Source organism: Dipodomys merriami, unplaced genomic scaffold, assembly GCF_024711535.1.
Source record: "Dipodomys merriami isolate MVZ:Mamm:240054 unplaced genomic scaffold, mDipMer1.0.p SCAF_13, whole genome shotgun sequence".
Classification (NCBI taxonomy): Eukaryota; Metazoa; Chordata; class Mammalia; order Rodentia; family Heteromyidae; genus Dipodomys; species Dipodomys merriami.
This window is the reverse complement of record NW_027202604.1, coordinates 26,705,334-26,727,882: the sequence shown is the minus strand read 5'-3', so window position 1 is coordinate 26,727,882 and position 22,549 is coordinate 26,705,334. Positions and strand designations below refer to the sequence as shown.

General features: G+C 39.4%; 1 protein-coding gene across 9 annotated transcripts in view; it reads right to left on the bottom strand.

Annotated features, from left to right (window-relative positions):
• The window catches only part of Mitf (melanocyte inducing transcription factor), a 216,450-nt gene that overhangs the window by 91,141 nt on the left and 102,760 nt on the right, over positions 1–22,549 (bottom strand). For 2 of the 9 annotated variants that reach the window (XM_070018949.1, XM_070018950.1), the window contains exon 1: positions 2,599–2,700. The exons of the other annotated variants lie outside the window; for them this stretch is intronic. In XM_070018949.1, the coding sequence (XP_069875050.1) occupies positions 2,599–2,654 (56 nt within the window). In that variant the 5' untranslated portion in view covers positions 2,655–2,700. Of the gene's footprint in view, positions 1–2,598; positions 2,701–22,549 lie in introns of those variants that run through there. 9 annotated transcript variants of the gene reach the window in all.

Here is a 22,549-nt window from a genome sequence, read left to right as displayed (position 1 = left end):
TGAGGAATCAAGCTCAGAGTTTCATGCATGTTAGGCAAGCATTCTGCCACTAAGCCACATTCCCAGTCCAAGCAATTATCTTTATGCTAAACTTTGGAGATTTATTTGACAGAAAAAAATACTGTAGCAACCAGACTTAATCATAATTCCTCAACCTCAATGACATTATTAATTAGTAATTCAGAAAACAAGATGGGAGAAACTTCTTCAATACAAAACTTAGTACTTCATGGGAAAATAATTGTATGTCACAAAGATAAGAGATCAGAATGCCTGGCTTGAAATCCTCGCTCTATCATTTCTTAGCTGTATGACTTGGGTGGGATTTCCACATACTCATGTTTTAGTGTCCCCATCTGCATAATGTGAATAGGAAATGCAGCTTGTCAAAAGGCAGTTGTAAGAATTAAATGTATTCATACAAGAGGCTTAGAATGAAGGCCATAAACAATGTGGACAATAAATCAAAACTGAACAATAAAGTCAGCTATACAGATTTAGTTTTAAAAGATTATCCACTGAACGTCTTAATATTGAAAAACTAGTTAAAAACTGACGAGAAATCCAACACTATAAAATGTTGCTTTTTGCTATAATGTCTTTTTGGTTTCCTAGAGGAAATTATTACACAACTGATTCACAATTGGTGCCTTCCTCAATGAACATGCCTAAGAAAAGTTCATGGGCAACCATTAGTATACAAGTTTTGTCCAAGATGCTGGCTAGGAATTTAATTTGGAGAGTTTATAAGGGAAGCAAGCTCCTACGCAGGTATTTTATTAACTAAGCAACATAATTAAGAATTGATTTGGGTAAAAATTTAGCTATGGAAATTTGCTATATCAGAATGGGTAAATTTCATCCAGTGGTATCATCCACTAACTTGCTTTATTTAATTTAAAACAAAAACAAAAACAAAAAAAAGCTCGAGGCAGGGAACCAATGGCTTACACCTATAATCTGCTGCTCAGGAGGCTGAGATATAAAGATCTCTCCTCTTGAAGCCAGGCAAGGAAGGAAATTACATGAGATTCTCATCTCCATTTAACTAGCAAAAGGCCAGAAGTAGAGCTATGCTTCAAGTGGTAGAGTGCTAGCCTTGAGCAAAAAGCTAAGGGATAGCACCTAGACCATGAGTTCAAGCCCCAGTACACATGCACGTGCGCGCGCGCACACACACACACACACACACACACACACACACACACACACAAGCACACACAGAGTTATGTATAGTCTTGTAGTGCATGAATCATGAAGAACAGACATCATCTCCCCAGCTAGTACATGATTTGTAAGGCAGAAATTTATACAGTTCCTGGCATAATGATATCTTAACTATATAACTATATATACTTTGTTCATAAAGTAGCCTACCATCTTAGAGGTGAGTAATCAAATTGTTTTTATGATACACAGAATGAAAATAAAAATCTAAAGCAGCCACAAATGTAACTCAGCAGCAACACAAGTGCTAGGAATTAGAACACATTTTTTAAACTACCTTTTCTAAGACCTTTTAAGGATGTAGCTGCTGAAAATAACGGACTTTCACCCATATTTCAATTGATGGGGAATTTTTTTTTAAAGAATCTGATTCTAAAAATAGTTATGCTACATCTAGTATTTTTCCATTCTTCCTGCCGGCTTTCGCACACCTTCACAAGCTGCTGGGCAGAATGCCTCACTCACTTAATCAGAACCTCTCTCATGACCCAAGAATGCTCAGTAAATAATTATTAAGCTCCAGAGGTGGATTTGCATAAGTTGATTTGCTTGAATGCTTATTCACTTAGGAGCCTAGCTTTTCATACTGGTTTTGGAATCTTATCGACTACCAGCGCAAGTAAATGCTAAAGGGAGAGGGGGAAGCTGTTATTCACTTAGTATGCCTCGACTTTAGTATTGCTTTCAAACTGCCAATTTCAAACCTGTCCTACATTTCTATGCCAGACAGATTTCCCTTAAAAAAGAAAAATATCAATATGCAAAAACTGCAAATGAGACGTTTATCAATGGAACTGATATCACTGCTGAAAAGACAGACAGACAGACAGACAGACAGACAGACAGACAGACAGACAGACAGACAGACAGACAGACAGACAGACAGACAGACAGACAGGGAATCCAAAGTGTTTACAATGGAATAGTTTTGACAAATGTTACTAGTAAGCATACTGTTTCCCAAAAGAAAATTCTCTGTTTTTCATTCAGAACTGGGTTGCAGTCTCGCTTGTAATCATAAATCAAGCTCTGCTCTTACAGATTTTCAAGCAGCTAGATTTTCTTGTCATTGTTCATTTAAGACCAATATTCAATTTTAAATGAGAGAGCAAAGACAAAGGACTGGCATTCAGGGTGCCATTTCCCAAAGTAGTTGATACCCTTCTCCCATCCACCCCTCAGAGGTTATGCAGGGACTGATTAAAGCCAGACACCAAGTAACAGCTCCCGTCTTTATCATTCCCTCTGTATTCAGTAAGTCAGTATTTATAATTCCTCCTCTGTCCTCCCCCTCAGAAAACAAAACAAAACAAAACAAAATGTTCCTGTTAAGTGGTCCCAAGATTATGTCCAGAATAAAACTTGACTTACAGATACAAGCTTTCAAAGGAGCATGGCATGAACATCTGAAATCTAAGCGCCTCCATCTTTTTTCCTTTAAGGTGTTCTGCGAGCCCTTGGCGAAGAGTGAAAGTCAAAGTTAGTTCTGGCACAGGCTGTGTCACTAGGGGTGGCTCTGATAAGGCCCTGGAAACTCCAATCCAAACACAGCTCCACGCTACAGCGGTGCCTGGTATCTGTCTGCAACAGCAGACCTGTATAATCCAGTACCTACAGCACCTGCAGGACAAACTGCTGCCTCCTTCTGCATAGAGGCAGGACCCAGGACCCAGGCCCAGCAGGCAGAGATCCACCCACCCAGCAGCTGGGCAGCACTGGGGATGCTGACTTAGCCTTACCCCAACTTGGGCACCAGTTCAGGCTTGCAGGGGCTGTGCATTACTAGAGAACTTGAAAGGAGAGGCAATTTCACACACGGGTGGCTTTTTAACATTTAATGGACTCACAGAATTCAGGGTGGGAGCGTTGCAGGGGATAGCTCCGGCCCCTCCTCATTTGGGGAGATCCTTTGGCACTGCTTTGCATCCATGCCTGGGCATCCTTGGACCTTGGAAAGTGAGCATGACCTTCTGCTGACAGGCTGAGAGACCTGCAAAGCTCCTGAGACCCCTAGACCCCAAGAACACACGGAGGGCTTGCTCATCAGTCTCATCCTGGTGGAGGTAAAACACAAACTGCTTCTAACACTGAGCTCCATCAAGTAGGACACACACACCTTCGGGCTGTGTCACCCAATCCTATTCTGAATGCACTGGTATACAAGAAAAGCAGCAAACCATGTACACACACACACACACACACACACACACACACACACACACACACACACACACACACACACACACACACACACACACACACACACACACACACACACACACACACACACACACACACACACACACACACACACACACACCACAAAATGCAGACATGACAGCATCAACATTATCAAATATTTATGTAGCTCCTTCAGACTCAGCACACCGAAGCCTCCTTACAAAGTTAGAAAATATGGCTGGCTGCCTCTCCTTATGACACACAATTCGAAGGTCAGAACAATGACACATGGCATTGGCAAGCTGTGCATCCAGGGCAAGGAACTTCACCTCTCTGTGCTTAAGAGTTTATCTTCAAACTGAACAGATATAAAACCATGCAATCAGTACTCACTGTAATTAGATTTGAATTAGATTGACTTTTTAAAGAAAATTCTTCTCCCGTAATAGGAAATATCCAGCCCAGGATCTTAGTCATTCAGATTCTGATTATTTGCTCACCATTCATTCATTCATTCATTCATTCACTAGTCTAGTGAATTTTTTTACATTTATTTTATTTTTTAATCCAGCATATATTTTATTTTTTATCTTATTGTTATTGTGAAGGTGATGTACAGGGGGGTTACAGTTATAAGTCAGGTAAAGAATATGTTTCCTTTTTTTTTTTTTTTTTTCCGTCTGTCATGGGGCTTAAACTTGGCCTGGGCGCTGTCCCTGAGCTCTTCAGCTCAAGGTGAGCACTCTACCACTTAAGTCACAGCTCCACTTCTGGTTTTCTGGTGGTTCACTGGAGATAAGAGTCTCATGGACTTGCCTGCCCAGGCTGGCTCTGAACCACAATCCTCAGATCTCAGCCTCCTGTAGCTCAGATTACAGGCGTGATGTACTGCCTGGCAGTACAATTCTTTCTGAACAGTGTCCCTTCTCCCCTCATTTTCTCCCAGTTTTTCCCTCGGAACCCTCCTCCCCTACAATTCGTATAGTTCATTTTCAACATAGTGTCTGGTAAGTATCATTGCTGCATCTGCTCTCCCTTTGTCACGCCATTTCTGTGCTCCTCCTTACCCAAACAGATAAAACTTACATATAAGACAGAAGGCACAGAAATCAAAAACAGCAACACAGGAGGAAAAGAAAAATAACAAAAAACTTTTTGTTCCACTTCTTGGAGTTCATTTCAATACACTTCATTTTATATGATCATATTTACATAGCTACTGAACCTCTGTGATCATCCCCTAAGAATAGCTTCCTTAGGTCTCATTGTGTGAATGTTTAAAGTCCCATTTATGTCCAAGTGTAATTTTTGTCTTTTATCACCTTATATGTTTACTTGTAGATTTATAGACACATTCTAGTTACAACAAATGAGGGAAAACCATGCAAGCTATGTTTCTTTGGGTCTGGCTTACTTCACTTAATGTAATTTTTACCTAGTCTTTCCATTTCCTTACAAAGAATGCAGTGTCATTCTTTCTGATAAAAGCATAGAATTCCATTGTGTATATATATATACCTTAGTGAGTATTTTTAAAACCTCGACTCTGACCTGGCCACTATGGAAACTCTTCAAAGTGAGCAACACATATTAATCATATAAATCTATAATTATACATGTGGTAAGTGCTACAGGAAGATGAAGCACGAAACATTTCAAGGTCAGAAAGTTCCATCCTTAAGGGAAGGGAATTCTGGCTGAGCTCTGAGTGGGATGGGAGGTGGAAGGAGAATTTCCCAGCAGCAGTGGCAGCACGTGTAAAAGCCCTGAGGTTGGAAGTTACAATCCACGGAGACTACAGAATACAGGGTGGGAAAAGCGTGATACCCAGGAGACAAAGCAGTGTCTAGGCCAGACTTACAGGATCGGGAAGGCCAGGAAAAGGTCATTGCTTTTGTCCCAAGATGAATAAGAAACCACCAGGAGCCTGTAAACAGGGCAGCATGAGCTCAGACTGGAGTTTTTAGAAAGGGTTTTATGGCCTCTAGTTAAGAACCAATTTCAAGACAGATGGAATTCGTTACTATATTGTTTAGGTAGCAGTTTGCACCAAAAATGTAAGAGAAGAAACAGAGCAGAAAGGATGAAATCAAAAGTCCAACAGGTTTTGTTCAGGGTGAAAACCTGGGAAGGGCAATTAGCCCTGAGGGGAGGGGAGGAACTCATGGACAATACCCAGGCCCTGAATTCAAGCCCCATTACCAGCACCAAAAAGAAAAAAAAAAGAAAATAGCTCCCGTGATGCCAATTTGGGTTAATGCTACCTAACTTAGACCTACAGTGGCCCATTGAGAGAACCAACGCAGGATACAGAGTGCAATCAAATGACCAAGGAAAGGAGAGGGCAGGGGCTTACTGTGTCAAGATCCTCCAAGTATTACTCCAAGTACTAATTTAGAACTGAAACCTGGATTCATTTCACACTGATACCCAGGGGAAAATAGGTGTCCTCCATGGCCTTTAAAACTGACCAGGAAATTATTCTAGATATTTGGCAGTGTGTGGAGTCAAATACTCTTCACTATGTTCAGCCAGCAGCATCACTTGACTTTTTATTCTGACAAATAAATGTTCATGTAAAATTACTTGAACACATAGGTGCTCGATGTATTTATGGTACTTGAAAAGGGTCTAAATGATGCGAGTATTACAGAGGGATCTTTGTGGACAGAGCAATGGCAATCTACCATGAAAGGGACTAAGGCTTGACTTAAATGTGCCTATCTGCCCCTCGCTACAAAGCACAGGAAGTGTTCCCTGTGTCTCCAATACTAAAACATTACCCCTCAAATCATCACCCAACTATTCAGAGTGGCCTTTGAGCGCCAAAAAACCTGGGTGACCATTACCTTTCTAGAATAATCAGCAGTCTGCAGTTTGATGAACAATAAATATAATTAAAGCAAGAAAATCTACAGTTTCAGGCATCAGTCTCGTGCATATCCTGAGTTTGTAAACATGTGAAGTACATATGAATACATACAATACAACATACATGCACACGCACACACACACACTGCCTAAAACAAAATACAAACTAAGAGCTAGTAAAGGAAAAATAATGTTAAAATACCAAATATAGCAAAATAATAATACCTGCCACTTTATTATTAATCATTTAATTTGAAATTTAAATTTTTTCTTGTTCTGCAATGCATTCCAAATCTGAATTTCTATTCCTGGTCCTGAAATACAACAAATCAACCAGTCATAAAAATTCTTACTGACCTTTTAATGCTGGACTGGGAGTTAAAACAACCAACCATCCAAGTGACAGCCACTTTTTCTTTGGAAGCTAAATTAGGCTTTGGAATCTTTTGGAAGGAAAAATCCAATCACTACTCTAACAGTGTTAAGGAACAGATAAGAAGTTTTACTTGTCATCCTGTCTAAAATGTAGCTAAAGAAAAGCTACCATTTTTATCATGCCTTGGGTTTCTTGTTTTATTTGGGGATTAAAGGTCCTACGGTTCTCCCAAGCACACCATTGTATCTGCTTTTTTTTTTTCTTTGATAGCCATTGTTCTTTTAAGTGAGTTCCTACTTCCACTTACCAGTAGACAACAATGAGCCAATAATGGCTCACTAAGGACCAGGCATATAGCAGCCCAAGACTACCTTCTACATATGACTTCAGAAGCATCCACTTCGTCTTGGAATGTCTCATTATGAGCCCAACAAATGGGCCCTCTTCTTATCAGATGCACCTGGGGAGCCTTTTCCTTTCCCATCCTTTTATATGGAGGAGATGCTAAATGTACAAAATGCCAAGGACCTTGCTCCAAACAAATACTGAATTAAACTGGGATAAGGTTAGGAGTTCTGTATTTGCTATAGCTCTTCATGAGAGTCTAGTGTGGAAACAATGACTAGCCAATATAACATAGAACAGATAAGAGTCACAGATGATGTGCTGTGTGTAAATTATCTCTAAGAGGTAGGAGGAAAATACCCGAGAACCAGATCACCATGTATCTGTTGAATAAAAAAGGTCACATACAGAATTTAATTCTGCAAAGTATTCACTAGGAATTACTTCTTACTCTCTCCAGAGGACTCCTTCCCACTGTGGGTTCCTCCTCTCCTGTGGATGAGGGATGGTGATCTCACCGCGCTGCCTTTTGATCTCTAAGGGTTAGCCCCTTTCTTTTATGGCACTTAATTCAACTTTCAGTCATCTTATTTGCTTTGTGTCTTTGAAGGGCACAGGATCCTTTATGCTTATTTATTCTCAGTGAATAGCACATAGCAAGTGCTCAAGAAGTATTTTGCTGTAAAAGAAATCATCTATAAAATATCACTGAAGAGTTGCATTTAATTAATCAGGAAGGAAGTTCAGGGGCATAAACAGGCCACACAAATATGTACTCTTTATTTGGGAGCTTTTAAGCAGCTGAGCACAAGTGACTTTCATGGATAAAGTATTTGGGTACAAAGTTACAGGGAATTGGTCCAGTGTTCTAATTTGAACCACCACAACATGACTAAAGGAAAATTTTTAATGACTATCTATCTGCAGAAATAACCGCTCAGTACCACTCAATCACATTTATCTCTCTTATCCTGTTTCTATTTTTTCCTTCCTACAGAGACCAGATCTCCCTGAAACAATACGGTAGCATCGTTTCATTGAAAAACAAGCTTAATGAATCTGGTACCCAGAGAAACCCTTCAACATGGTCAAGAAGACAGAGGAGAGATGAAGATGACCTCACATAAACTTGACTTAGACCTTCTCAACTTCCTGAGGGATCTCGATGCTTGTGCAAACAGCAAGGGGGACAAAATTAATGTTACAACTCTTTAGAAACCCCTTTGTACAACTAAAGATGACAAAAATAAATACTTTTTTAAAAACCCTTTTGAGAAATCTATCCTGAGAATAACAATACAATCCACAAAGAGGCACCTCACATCCTGTCGACGACTTCATAAAGAAGAGCCAGATATATAAGCTATCAGCTTGACTCTTGTCTTTAATGTTATACTGAATAGAACCAATTATTCCACTCAAACATAACAAGCATAAACTGTTCATGTACTGGCTGGCCTTATCTAAGTACTGAGTCACGGCATTTTCTTCTATAAAGTATTGATAAGACCTTTTTCATAGATTAACATGATAGCAATGATTATCTATGAGCTCTGATAGTGAATAAGCAAAGCTAGCACCAAAAACCTCCTCTAGTAAATGTGTCAATTATGTCTTTATTTTTACTATAAACATACCTATAAGTCAGGGAGGGAAGCACATATGTAAATAAGCAAAACTGGATGAAACTGAAAAAAAACTGGAACTTCTCTGGGCTCAGATTAGCTTCTGTTAAGCTTCTGTTAAATAGTCAAATTTCCCAAATGTTTGAAGCATCTCAAGTACTGCCTCTTATACTGATGACATCCGGTTCAGTTATGCTGAGCAAACAGGATTTAAAATGAGAAACATAATATTTGCACAAAAATCCTTCCTGTCTGTTGATTAAATCCAATCAATCATAATAAATTCAATATGCATTAGTTTTCTGATTCTAATTCACACTCTAGGGAGTCTTGCCTATAATCAAAGTGTGTATTTATGTTGATAGTAAAAGTTAAAATAACCAATATTTTAAATTAATATCCTGTGAAATTTCAAGTAATACTGCTACAAAGTGACAAAGAAAAAAATTACATCTTTCCTTGAAAAAATATAGTGCCTCATTCTTACTTTAACGTTTACTATTATTTAACTGCCAGACATAACAGCCAGGCTGTGATATAGAAAGGGATATAATAAACATTCCAAGTCTTATTCCTAATGTGTTTTTTTAAATTTATTTCATTTTCTTTTTTGTTGGGCTTGAATTTGGGGCCTAGGCACTGTCCCTGAGCTTTTCTGGTCATGTCTAGTGCTCTACCAGTTTAAGACACAGCTCCACTTCCCTTTTTCTAGTGGTTAATTGGAGATAAGAGTCTCAGACTTTGTGCCCGGACTGGCTTCCAACCACAATCCTCAGATATCAGCCTCCTGAGTAGCTATGATTAGAGTTGTTAGGTGCCACTGGCGCCTGGCTTAAAAGTTTATTTTTAAAAGGTGTGCACAAGATCATGAATAAATTAAGATAGAAAATAAAAAGCATTCTTATTAAAACTCATTCATTTTATCAATTATGTATTAAGCATCTATGATGTCCTAAGCTGTATTTAACATGCTTGATCTACATCTGGTTTATATTATGGACCAGATTCTTTTTATTTTTTTTTACATGATCATTTTACTTAGTCCACTATTTTCAATGATGTGGGTTTAGCTCATTAGTAGACCATAATCAATGCTTACAAAAATGAAATAAAACAGATGGGAAACTAATCTCAAGATATTATATGTAATTTGTGCCATTATTAATATAATACTTCTGTTTTAACATGTGTAGATTAAATTTGGTTGAATAGTTGCTTATATATAGCATACGTTTGACCGAAAGGTTTCTGTGGCCATAGTGAACTCTAACCTAACTCAAGGTGAAAAAGGACTCTGGTGTATTCTTGCTCCAAGTAGCTGAGTCTCAATCATGATGATCAACTTTTCAAAGCAGATTCAAATAAGACAGACTGAGCTATCTTCCACATCCAATCAGGCAAACTCTGAACCTCGTCATGGACCAGATTCTTAAAAGGCATGGTTTAGATTACTTTTGAATAGTAAAATCATTTGTTCCTTTAAACAGACTACTTGGAAATTGGATTCGTGATGGTTAAACATCATGCACAATGATATTCCTATTAATAAAGCTGTTTAGTTCTTAATACATGATCAAGGATCAATGCATTTTCACTTCTTGGTGAGTCAAAATATGAAGAAAAAAAAAACAATCAGAACAGAGTACAGCTTTGGAAAGGAGGATGAAAAGAGCCATTCAGAAGCCCACACTGACCCTTGTACCTCATATTTACATACATATTCACATTTATTTAGTCTTCTTTATTTAAACAAAGAAACTGAGGATCCCCAAATTGAAGATATTAATAAGTCATGGATCTGGGCTTTACACCTAACTGTAGGGCCCACAGTTCTCTCCATCTGCCTCTATTTCAAGTTTTTGTAAGCTACTCGATGATGACAAAAGCAAACTCATTCTAGAATTAGAACCCACACTGGAGTGTCCTCTTGACTCTGTACTCCACGTAGCCCCATTCGACTAACTTCTGGATTCTTCGAGGCATGGACCATGTCTGTTTTCTTCACTCTCTCCAAGTACAATGTGACACAGAGAAGACACTTGGTAAGTATTTGTCAGTGGAATATGTGTTTCATTAATTTGACATGGTAGTTTTTATTTGTTTTTTAACCACTTTAACTATGACCTGACTTTAAAAAGCAAAACAGAATGAAGCACAATTCCTGAGTATTAATATCAAGTATGAATTAAATGAATGTCATTCACTAGCATGAAAGACAAAAAGGAAAAAAATAAGCCGGGCGCCGGTGGCTCATGCCTGTAATCCTAGCTACTCAGGAAGCTGAGATCTGAGGATCATGGTTCAAAGCCAGCCCGGGCAAGAAAGTCTGTGAAACTCTTATCTCCAATAAACCACCAGAAAACCCGAAGTGGTGCTGTAGCTCAAGTGGTAGAGCGCTAGCCTTGAGCTGAAGAGCTGAGGGACAGTGCTCAGGCCCAGAGTTCAAGCCCCACTACCAAAAGGAAAAAAAAATGTCCTTAAACTCAATCCTGGTTAGAGAAAGGACTAAACAAATGTGAAATTATGAGGGTGGAAAAAAAGGTAATCTATCAGCACAATTTATAAAAGTGTCAATGGTAGAAAATGTAAGGCCATTCTCAGAAAGGAAGTATTCAAAAAGGTTTTCTAAGGGGGGAAAGAAGGACTTTAGGAAGTTGGATACTTTTTTTTTTTTTTTTTTTGCCAGTCCTGAGGCTCGAACTGAGGGCCTAAACATTGTCCTTTGGCTTCTTTTGCTCAAGGCTAGCACTCCACCACTTGAGCCACCGCGCCACTGCTGGCTTTTTCTCTGTGTGTGGTACTGAGGAATCAAACCCAGGGCTTCGTTCATGCTAGGCAAGCAGTCTCTAAGTCACCTTCCCAGCCCGGAAATGATACATTTCTCTGGCCAAATGGTGAGTCAATCTTGGGCAATGTTTCCCAAGTGTGGGGTTCAAGATGGTTTTAAATGACAACATACAAACTCCATGTTAACCACGGAATCACACAGTGAAAGGGGCTTTTCAGATTTCTTTCATCTTAGGGAAAAGACTCTAACGCTAATATATTTTCAAGCTCTCAACAATTGCCCTGGGCTATTGGAAGCATCTAGCCATTTTCTTTCCATTTTATTATAGGCATTTTACATGTACTTTCTCTCATGGCTTCCGTGTATAATAATATTGCCCTTAGAATCCATGTTTAACGTTTCAATCCTTAGGTCGTTTCCAGGGTGGGGAGAGGAGTACTAGTAATAAAGTTAACACAACAGTGGCTACAATGTGTGAAAACACTAATTGAGAGAAATAAAGAAGGTGCAGAAAGAAGATTAAACATGGCCCAGAAATAGTGTCTAGCAGTAAGACACTAACAGCTATGAAGAATTTCAGTCTGATAAAACAAAACTGCAAAGTGCTCTGAAATCATAGGAAGCCAGCCCAGCCCTAATCTCTCTAGCTGTGGAAAATCAATATGACTCTCAGATATGATTCCATGCAAGAAAAGTGGGGACTTGGCCAAGGACTGAGTATATCACAATGGAAGTGGTATGGAAGGTTGTTGACAGTGCCTGGAAACAGAACCTGAGTACAGAAAGGAAGGCGAGCCTGTTAGGACAAACCCATCAGGCATGAATCTGGGATGATCGCCCTTCGATGCTGAGAAGACTACTGCTGCCTGTGTTTCCTTCTTGGGCAACAATTCAGCTAACAGTCCAATTTTATTTTGGTCTGATTTTCCTCTAATTTCATAGTGAAATAATGAAAGATATTTCAGAAAGGATTTTTTTTTCTTCTGTAGCTACATAAAACTTTCATACACTAGATGGAGCAACTTTACAATACTTGATCCAAATACAGATTCGAGTTATACTTGAAAATCTAAGCCTATACAGAAAGTAACAGGAAAGTTGTGTGCTAAGTATATTTGAACCAAATATATCACATTTTTCAGATTCAAAGTTGCCATTATTTTGCCATTTTTTTTCTTATTTTTCTGTAACTCTTAAATCCAAGTTAATATCAAAGTAATAATAATGCTATAAAATGTGTACTTCAAATATACACAATATGCTAGTGGTACTGGTGTTTAAACTCGTGGCTTTGTGCTTGCTATGCAAGCACTCTACCATTTCCGCAAATCCCCAACTCTTTTCTGCCTTTTTAGTTAGTCTGCACATAAGGTCTCATATTTTTACCTAGGGCCAACTCAAACCTCAAACTTCCTAGGACTGCTTGGATGGCTGGGATGACCAATGTACACCACCATGCATAGGTTACTAAATAAAATAAAGCCTGACTAACTTGCAGTTAGGTTGGCCTTGAACCGTGAACTTCCCAATCTCTACCTATAGAGTGCCTGGACCATGCCTTTAATGCCCAGATATTTAATCTTGTAACTCGCTGATATCTTAAAGCTTTAACATATATTTATTAGAGCTTTATAAAATGACATTGAAAATATTATTTCCTTCCTTCTTCTCTTCTTTTTTCCTTCCTTCCTTCCCTCTTTCCTTTCTTTCTTCCTTTCCTTCCTTCCTGCCTTCTTTCCATCCTTTACTCTTTTCTATTGCTTGGGGAAAGAAAACAACTTATAAATGCAATGAGCAGGTGGTCTCCTTAAACGCATAATATAATGTCAGCCTCCTCAGGCTTAAAGGGTTTAGGGCAAGACAGTTGCAAAGAGACAGAAACAGACTAGCAGTTCATGAAAATTCAGAGACTGGCACAAGGGCCAGCTTAAAACCACTCAGGCATTTGCAACTGCGTCTCTAGGATGAGGAAAGTCCCCATTCTAGACAGAGGTGAACTCTGTATTCACAGTCACCAACCTGGGGCTGAGATGGAGAGGCAGGAAAATAAGACAAAGGCTACCGCCACAGGTAAGGAAGGTTCAGAGCAGGGACAACTTTGCCCCCAGGAGGTATTTGACAATGCTTGGGGGCACTTTTGACTTGCATAAATGGGGAGGTGGGATGCTGGTGGAATCTGGTGAATGGAAGCTAGGGGTCCTGCTAGCCACCCGACAATGCCCAGGATGGCCTTTTAAAAAGAATACCTACTCCAAACACCAATTAGAAACTTCACTGAAAAGCTACTATAAGACAAGCACGTCTTCTACAAGGAAAACAACTTTGTCCCAAGCCCTTGTGAGCAATCTCTGACCACAAATTTCAATGTGCTTATTAGATGCTTTTAGATGTACAGAATCCTGTACAAGGATGTACTTGATATGATCATAGCTGCCACACTTGGTGGGCCATTTGTGTCAATAGATTAAAGATGAAAAGGAAATAGGTACTTGTCTAACATGTGGACTGGGTTTCATCCTCAGCATTAAATGAGGGTTATTTCTACATCATGACATACACCGAACAAGAGTGAGCCACAATTAGTCATCTCTATGTAGAGATAAAGTCAAACGTGAAGAAATCCAGGGCACATAGAATATTTCCATAGGATCCCAATTAGTTAAAGCACAAACTATACTGAAAAAAAATGATTATAATTCAGACAGGTACTTATCTCAAAGGGGAATGAAGAGGAAGATGCAATCAGTGATGAGCTTCCAGGATGTTCTATATTTAAAATGGATACATGAGTACACAATTATTTGTTTTACTGTTCTTCACTAACATTAAACTTTCCTGTATATAAGATGTATGTAAAATAAGAAAGAATCAAAAGGAGTACCAAAAAAGGAGTACAAGAAACAAAGTGGAGTTATCAGAATAAATGATGGAAGATATTAAGACAGAACGAGTTCTGATGTCCCTGGCTAAGGGAGTCCCAGGGTCAGGGGTATCTCTTAGTCTTCCTCCCCACATCCCAATACACAGTAGTCATTCATTATAGCTTATCTGTCAACAACCTAACTGCATTGCATTTTGTTTTGAAATGGTTCAAATCTAGCCTGAACTGCAAAACTATTCTGTCTACGTCCCACAAACCATCTATACCTACAAATACAGAATGTCTTCCTAAAGCAGGGTTTTACTCTTTTCATAAAGCTATGTAAGAATATCAATGGTTTTGCCAGGAGCTGGTATCTGTTGTCTGTAATCCTAGCTATTCGGGCAGTTGAGATCTGAAGAAGTTTAAAGCTAGCCTCGGGCAGAGTAAGTCCTTAAGACTCCATGTCCAAAACAGCAAAACTCTGGGTTAGAGGCACAGCTCAAGTGGTAGAGTGCCAGTCAACCAAGCCAAGTGAGTATGAGGCCTCTGAGTACCAGCAAAAAAATAAAAGAAAAAGAAAAAGTTGGGCACTGGTGGCTCATGCCTATAATCTAAGCTACTCTGAAGGCTGAGATGTGAGGATCTCTGTTTGAAGCCATCATAGACAGGAAAGTTCATGAGACCTTATTTCTAATAACCTACTCAGGAAAACAGCCAGAAGTAGCACTGTGGCTCAAGTGTTAGAGTGCTCACCTTGAGAAAAAGAATCTCAGGGACAGTAACTAGGCTCTGAGTTCAAGCCCCAGTGTCAAGCACATGAGGACAGAGTTGAAGGGAGGAAGAAATGGGGTTGGGGGAAGGAGATAAGGAGAGAAAGAAAAAGAGAATATCAGTGGTTCACCAATAAGCAATGAACTAATTTCATGTTTTATTTAGATTGGAATTTGGGGCTAACTTACTTTTCTAGACTTCCCTAAATGAATTTAATAAACATAAACAATCTATTCTCTAACTCTGAATATTTGCTTGAGGTGTTGTCTTAGCTGTGGTACCCTTCATGGACTTACTATCTCTTCCTATCTAAAACAACATTCTTCAATAAAATAAAAGATGGATTCATAACCAATGATTGGTGCTTAATACTCAGCAGTTGCTGAGTGAACAATCTCATTCAATAACTTTTCAAAAAATAGTTTGCATGACCAAAGCTCAATATGAACATGTCTAATGACTAAGTGCACTTCTTGGTATATACTGAACAGAAAGGTCTATATATATTTACTGAAGAGTGTACCAAAACACTCATGGAGGTATTGCTCATTACAGTGTGAAACTGTTGGTAACTCAAATCCTCATCAACAAAATAGTGATAGAAAATTCTATGACAATGTACTATTACTGCATGAAACAAGAGATGAGTCTCAGATCTATACGGCTGAGCAAAAAAAAATCTAGTGAGAGTATGTTTTGGATAAAGGTAAATTAAACACTAATATCATAGTGTATGGTATCAGAAGTCAGAAGAGTGACCATACTAAGAAGAGGAGAAAATGAAGAGGCACAAGAGCGTTGGTGATACTAGGTGCTAGTGGCTCATGTATGTAATCCTAGCTACTCAGGAAACTGGAATATGAGGATCATGATTAGAAGCCAACCCAGGCTGGGAGTTCTGAGGCTCTTACCTTCAATTAACAACCAAAAAAGCTGAAAGAGGAACTTTGGCTCAAGTGGTAAAGTGTTAACCTTAAGCAGAAAAATCTCAGGGACAGCACTCAGGCACTGAGTTCAAGCCTCAGGACCAGCATATACACATATACACATATACTCTCTCTCTCTCTCTCTCTCTCTCTCTCTCTCTCTCTCTCTCTCTCTCTCTCTCTCTCTGTTCTGGTTATTTGGCAAAAATCCATCAGGCAGGATTTGCATACTTTTCTGTAGGAATGTTATACTCTGATTAAAAGTCTATTAAAAATATACCGAAACGGCTGGGAAGGTGGCTCAGTGGTAGAGCGCTTGCCTTGCATGCATGAGGCCCTGGGTTCGATTCCTCAGCACCACATACACAAAAAGAAAAAAGCTGGAAGTGGTGCTGTGGCTCAAGTGGTAGAGCACTAACCTTGAGCTGAAGAGCTGAGGGACAGCGCCCAGAACCAGAGAGTTCAGGCCCCATGACCGGACACCCTCCCCAAAAAAAAAATAAATACTGAAAATCTGTCCACTATTAAAAGATTATTCCTTGACTAACTTTTCTAACCTTCCTTGATACCCATTAGACAACCCTTCCTCCTCTAATACACTAGAAACTTATCTTCTCATTTCTTACATGTGTTTGCCACCTCACCGAGATCACGGTTCAGTATTTCCCATAGGTTTCCTTTATTGTCAGCCATAGATGACAAAATCCAAATTGAATTTACAGAATTCAAATTACATGTATTTCCCTTCTCAAAGCAACATCATTCTGTGATCATATTAGGCAGATATTATCCAAAATTTTATTAGTGTCTTTTTATTCTTTTTTTTTTTTTTTGGTCAGTTCTGGGGCTTAAACTCTGAGCCTGGGTGCTGTCCTTCAGCTCTTCAGCTCAAGGCAAGCAATCTGCCACTTGAGACAGAGAGCCACTTCCAGTTTTCTGACGGTTAATTGGAGATAAGAGTCTCATGGACTTTCCTGCCTGGGCTGGCTTTGAACCATGATCCTCAGATCTCAGCCTCCTGAGTAGCTAGGATTACAGGCATGAGCCACCAACGCCTGGCTCTTTTTATTCTTTTTAAGCAATAAAATTTACTTTAGGTACATGGGACTGTATGGTCTGAAATGCATACAATCAGCTCACACCATCAAGACATATGGATCATTCTAATTTTCCCCAAAACTCCCTTGTGCAGCCCCTTAGAAGTCACTCCCCCAATCTGCAAACCCTAGGTTTCTGTTTTGCCTTTTCCATAATACGAAATTAATGGAGTCAGACAGCATCTATGCTCTCACGTGCGCTTTCATTTCATTCTGAAGGGGATTTGAGATTCCTGTAGCTAGCTGCAGGTACAGCAGTTTGTAACTTTCTATTACTACTGAGTATTCATCACAGCACATCCAACTTGTTTCTTGTTTGGAGCGATTATATATAAAGGTGCTATTTAATTTTGTTATTTTTGTTTTTAAAAAAATATTTGCAAATGATTCAGCCAACGTCCCACAGTTATCAATGATAAAAAGAAATGGTAGACATTAAAAAAACAAAACAGAAAGCTTCTAAAATCTAGCTCACAATGCCTTTTTAATTTAGTTTTTATTTTGGGGGTGGCAGTAATAACTCTTGCTTGGCTTTTTTACACTACCCCTTGAGCCACATCTCTATTTCTGTCATTTTGCTGGTTAACTGGAAATGACAGTCTCCAAGATTTGTCTAACTGAGCTGACTTCAAACTGAAATCCTCAGATCTCAGTCTCCTGAGTGACTAGGATTACAAGTGGGACCCACCAGCAGCTGGTTCACAATAAATTCTTTCTTTAAGAGAGTGTGAGCTACCTTTTCTATATGTAGTACACATCACAGACCAGAGTCCAGACGCATGCCACTAGGATAGCCTTCTATAGGCTCCTTGCCAATGTGATCCATGTGGCTAGACTATTACAAGTAGCTCATTTGTCCTGATCTAAGTACAACTACGCATCACTGCTATGTCAGTAAATGAGGAGGACTGCTGGTGGCCTTTGCCTTTTGTGTGACCTGCTGTACTCACCTGGAATAACTCGGAGGCAAGTGACAACCCTAATCCCTGGAGTCTCTAAGAACATGCTAGGAAAAGGACTACCACAACAATTACACAGGGGGTGGCTACAGCTGCACTTGTTTTTTTCTGTTGATTTAAACATAAAAAGCATCTGTCTCAGTCCTTCGGGGACAAAGTGCCCACACAAAATTTCCACTAGCTGGCATTTTGGGTGTCCGATGTAGAACTCAAGTCACTGTGTGACCAGGGTCATGGCCCTGAGGAAGGTGGAGCGTTAGTGACATTTCAGAAAGGTAGCAGCCTGCACCTGCCACTGCAGCTAAAGACAACATGAGGGCTCAAAATCTTTAAGACTCCAGAGTAGCAAGAATACTAACTCTGCTAATAACGTTCTGGAAATGTTAGTAGTTCTATGATCATCACAAGGAAAATCCTGAGAAGCCCTTCCCTCGAAACTGGTCAAAGGTTCTTAAGTAATTACACAGCATACACTGTAGCTTCTTTGACTATCATTTCCATCCCAAACTTTAATAGTCTTCAGTAACAACCCTTTAGAATTACTATTACTGTCAGGTGCTGATGGTTCACACCTGTAATCCTAGCTACTCAGAAGGCTAAAATCTGAGGATCGCAATTCAAGTCAGCCTGGGTAAGGAAGTCTGTAAGACTTCTGTCTCCAATTAACCACCAGGAAGCTGGAAGTTCAGCTGTGGCTCAAAGTAATTGAGTGCTAGCTTTGAGCAAAAAGAAGGCCCTGAATTAGAGCCCCATGAACGAACACACACACACACACACACACACACACACACACACACACACACACACACACACACACACACACACACACACACACACACACACACACACACACACACACACTACTACTACTACTACTACTACTACTACTACTACTACTACTACTATGGAGTCCCTCCATCAATGAGGTTCTCAGCAACTATAACACTTGCTGAAGGGTTTGCAACACAGGAATTCAATCCAGAACAGTCTGAACCCAGATCTATGCTCTTAGCCCACTGGCTATCTGCCACTCCATAGTTCTACAAATAAACACATTCACTTATCCAGGTATTCAAACTATTGATATAGCCATTCAGAGACATAAATCTGAGTAGGACATTCTCTTTTTATCTGCATATGCTCATTACTTGTGGAAGGACAGCAAATTTTACAAACAATAATATTTTAGACTGCTTTCCTGAGACGCTTATGAAAACTAGTTTTCTCTTTGCAGAGAAAATTCTCACAAGCAAACACACACCAACTGAATGTGGTGACTATTGAAAGTATTCTCAACTGAATGCTTGGACCACAGGTTAGATGGCCCTGGATTGCTTAAGAGGCTAACTATAAACTGCCCAGAATTCAAAGAGGGAAGCCCAGGTTGCAGAAATTCTGAACACTGAGGGATATACACATAACAAAGTGGAAAGAAGACCTTTGCAAAGAATTCCATGATGCGGAAAGCTGGCAAAAGATCTGATGAGCAAAAAGGAAGAAAACAGGGAGATAGGTAACAAAAGCCCCTGAAATATTTCAGCCATGAGTCTCCTACTTCTGGAAAGGAGTGGTGTGAATGAGCTAACAGGGCCCAAGCTCCAGGGTCAGAAAGAACTGCATTCAAATCCAAGACCCTCCCATCTCTCATTAGCTGCAAACCCAGCCGGGAATTATTCAATCCCTCTTAAGTTTTGGTTTCCTCATCTGAGAAAGAGAAATAAAAATGGTTCCACCTTCACAAACTGTGAGATGATGCAGGAGTAGTGCTTAGCAAGCACTTAGCACAGAACCTCATGTATAATATTCAATATCTCGTAACCCTTATTATTAACAACATTATCACTACTACCACCACCAAAGCCTGATGCTAACATGGCCTGAACAAAGAGACTCCTCTGAATCAGCACCCACTGAACTCATTGGCATAAGTCCTGGATACCCTGCTCCATTTGTAGATACACAAAATACACAAAATAAAATGATCATTACTCAGATAAAAGTCTCAGTGTAAAATATCGACTGTCCGCGTACTCTCCTTGGGAATTTATACCTTATTATTTATTTTCATTCACCACACAAAAATGGGATTAGTATACAACAGAGGAGAAAAGGGAAATTATAACTGTCTTTAGGATATTAAGATATCTGAAATAGGTTCTTTATAGCATAGGGATATTCTGTTTTCTTGAGAGAGAATAAAGATATTAAGAGATGGAGAGAAAATACAAATCATTACTGTCATGTTCATCCAAAAACATCAAGTACATGAAGGTCTGGGAGGACCTTCTACACTCATATCACTGTATGAGCATATGAACATAAGTTACTATGGAGAGAGAGAAAAATGATGAGTATTCTACTCAATTCTGTTTTGTTATTGTTGTTATTGTTTTGGTTTTATTATTGCTGTTGCTTTGTTTTGTGCTAATACCAGGTCTTGAACTTGGGAACAGAAAATTCTCCCTAATCATTTTTCCCTCTAAGCTAGCATTCTACTCTTGAGCCACCACTCTACTTCTGGCTTTTTGGTGGTTAATCGGAGATAAGAGTCTCAAGAACTTTTCTGCCCAGGCTGGCTTCAAACAGCCATCTTCAGATCTCAGCCTCCTCAATAGCCAGGACTAGAGTTGTGAGCTACCTGTACTTAGCATTAATTTTAATCATTATGCTTTCAAATCATTTTAAATTTTTCATGCGATCTAGGAGCTAATATAAAGCCATATACTGGAATCCATCTATGAGAACTCTAGGAAATGTATGTAAGGTGTTCTGTTTCAATTCCTCAGCCATGGTAATGGAATATTCATGCAACCCTGGCTCTTTCAAACGTTCCATGGCCTGCCATTACATGCCAAAGCAATCCTGCTAGAGTCAGCTCTGGAAAAATGAAGTCATGGGGGAAAATTTTTTTTCTCACCCTACCCAGAAAGTTGGGCAGGATATTTGTTTATCTCTAGCATCTGGATAGACATCCCTCCCTTCCCCCCACCCCCAGTCTCAGGCCCCTGAAAGCACACACATGAAAGGAAAATGTAACAATCCCCTCTGAACCCAAGCTTTCTTTTGACTTTAAAGAGGGTCTCCTGCAAAAGCAGAGCAGTAAGAAGAGTCAGCTCCATCTGCAATGAAAATAAGCAGTACATCTAACTGTTCTAGGATAAGGAGAAGCATTTGCTCCTGACCCAGGCACAGGCGTGGAGGACGAAGAGGAGGCTGCCTGGAGGATAGGGTTGCTCGCACATTATTAATGGGGACTGTGGGGAAAGAGCTGATGAGCTGATAGGTCGTGAAGGATGTGGGAATGGGAACAGGGCAATTGTTACCATGTGGATAGTAACAAAATCCAAAAACAGATTCCTGTGAGGAAGGAGTTCCCAATGGCTTTCAGAAAACTCAACAAAATTTCAAGACATGAATCCAAAGCAGTCTTTGAGGTGGATGCAAGAAAAAGAGTAGTATGTATTATAAATATCTTTCTCTCTACCTAACACCTGTTACATGTAAAAGAAATCACCTTCAAGAGAAAGGTCCACCCATCACAAACACCACCACCATTGTCTCACAGAATTCTCACACATCAAGATATGCATTGTACTCATCATCTGACTAGTGGAATTGAAACCCCTCTGTGCAACCACTGAACAAGTAACAATCAAAAAGAATTCTCACACTTCTGTTTCTGTAACCACTAGTTTGTAAGTAGCACTGTCTAGGAATTATGTCCACAACCTATAGTGTAAAAATTACCAGGCTCTGCAGCTTACTACCTTTAACTCAGTTTCCCAGTTGTAAGGAAGATAATAATTGAAGAGTTCAGGCAGACAAGGCATTCGAGTAGGCCTGGTCTTGATTCTATTTTAGTCTTCTAATCTTCCCTAATTGTAATGTGCCCTTCATGAGAAAAACACAGGCAGATTCTTTCCAGTGGGACTCTAGCTTTGCATTATGACAAACTGTGAAAATAATATTCTTGCTTTGGTTTTCTTTGCCCTTTAATACTTGCAAGTCTGAACCTACAAGTCGGAACATACAAATGAATAACAAGAGATTTGATAAAACAAAGACACAATCTGCCCTCATTGAGCTCCACTGAATCCCTAGAGCATGATCAGGACAGTTTGTTCTATTGTTCAATCCCCAACTGACTTTGTAGCTGTGTATTGCTAAGTATATAAAATATAGACTCCTTGCTAAAGGAAAACTGCTTTGTACACATGCTTCAGAGCTAGCCAACTTCACTGTCTTTAATCTTTGGGACTATGACAGTGACTGTATCTATATCTAATTCATATTTCTTCACTGGACAGTGCTTTGGGATGTTTTTTTGTCTTTTAAAACCATTTGTATCTGCTCATTAATTGCAAATATTTACTGAATCATAGAATCATAGAATCTGGGTATTTTTAGATGTAAGTTCACCAACATGATCTGAGGACATAAGCAACTAGAGGTAGTTTACACTACTAAGACGAAATATTGGATATGTCCAATGGCCAATCCAGTACATTCGCTCTCTAGAG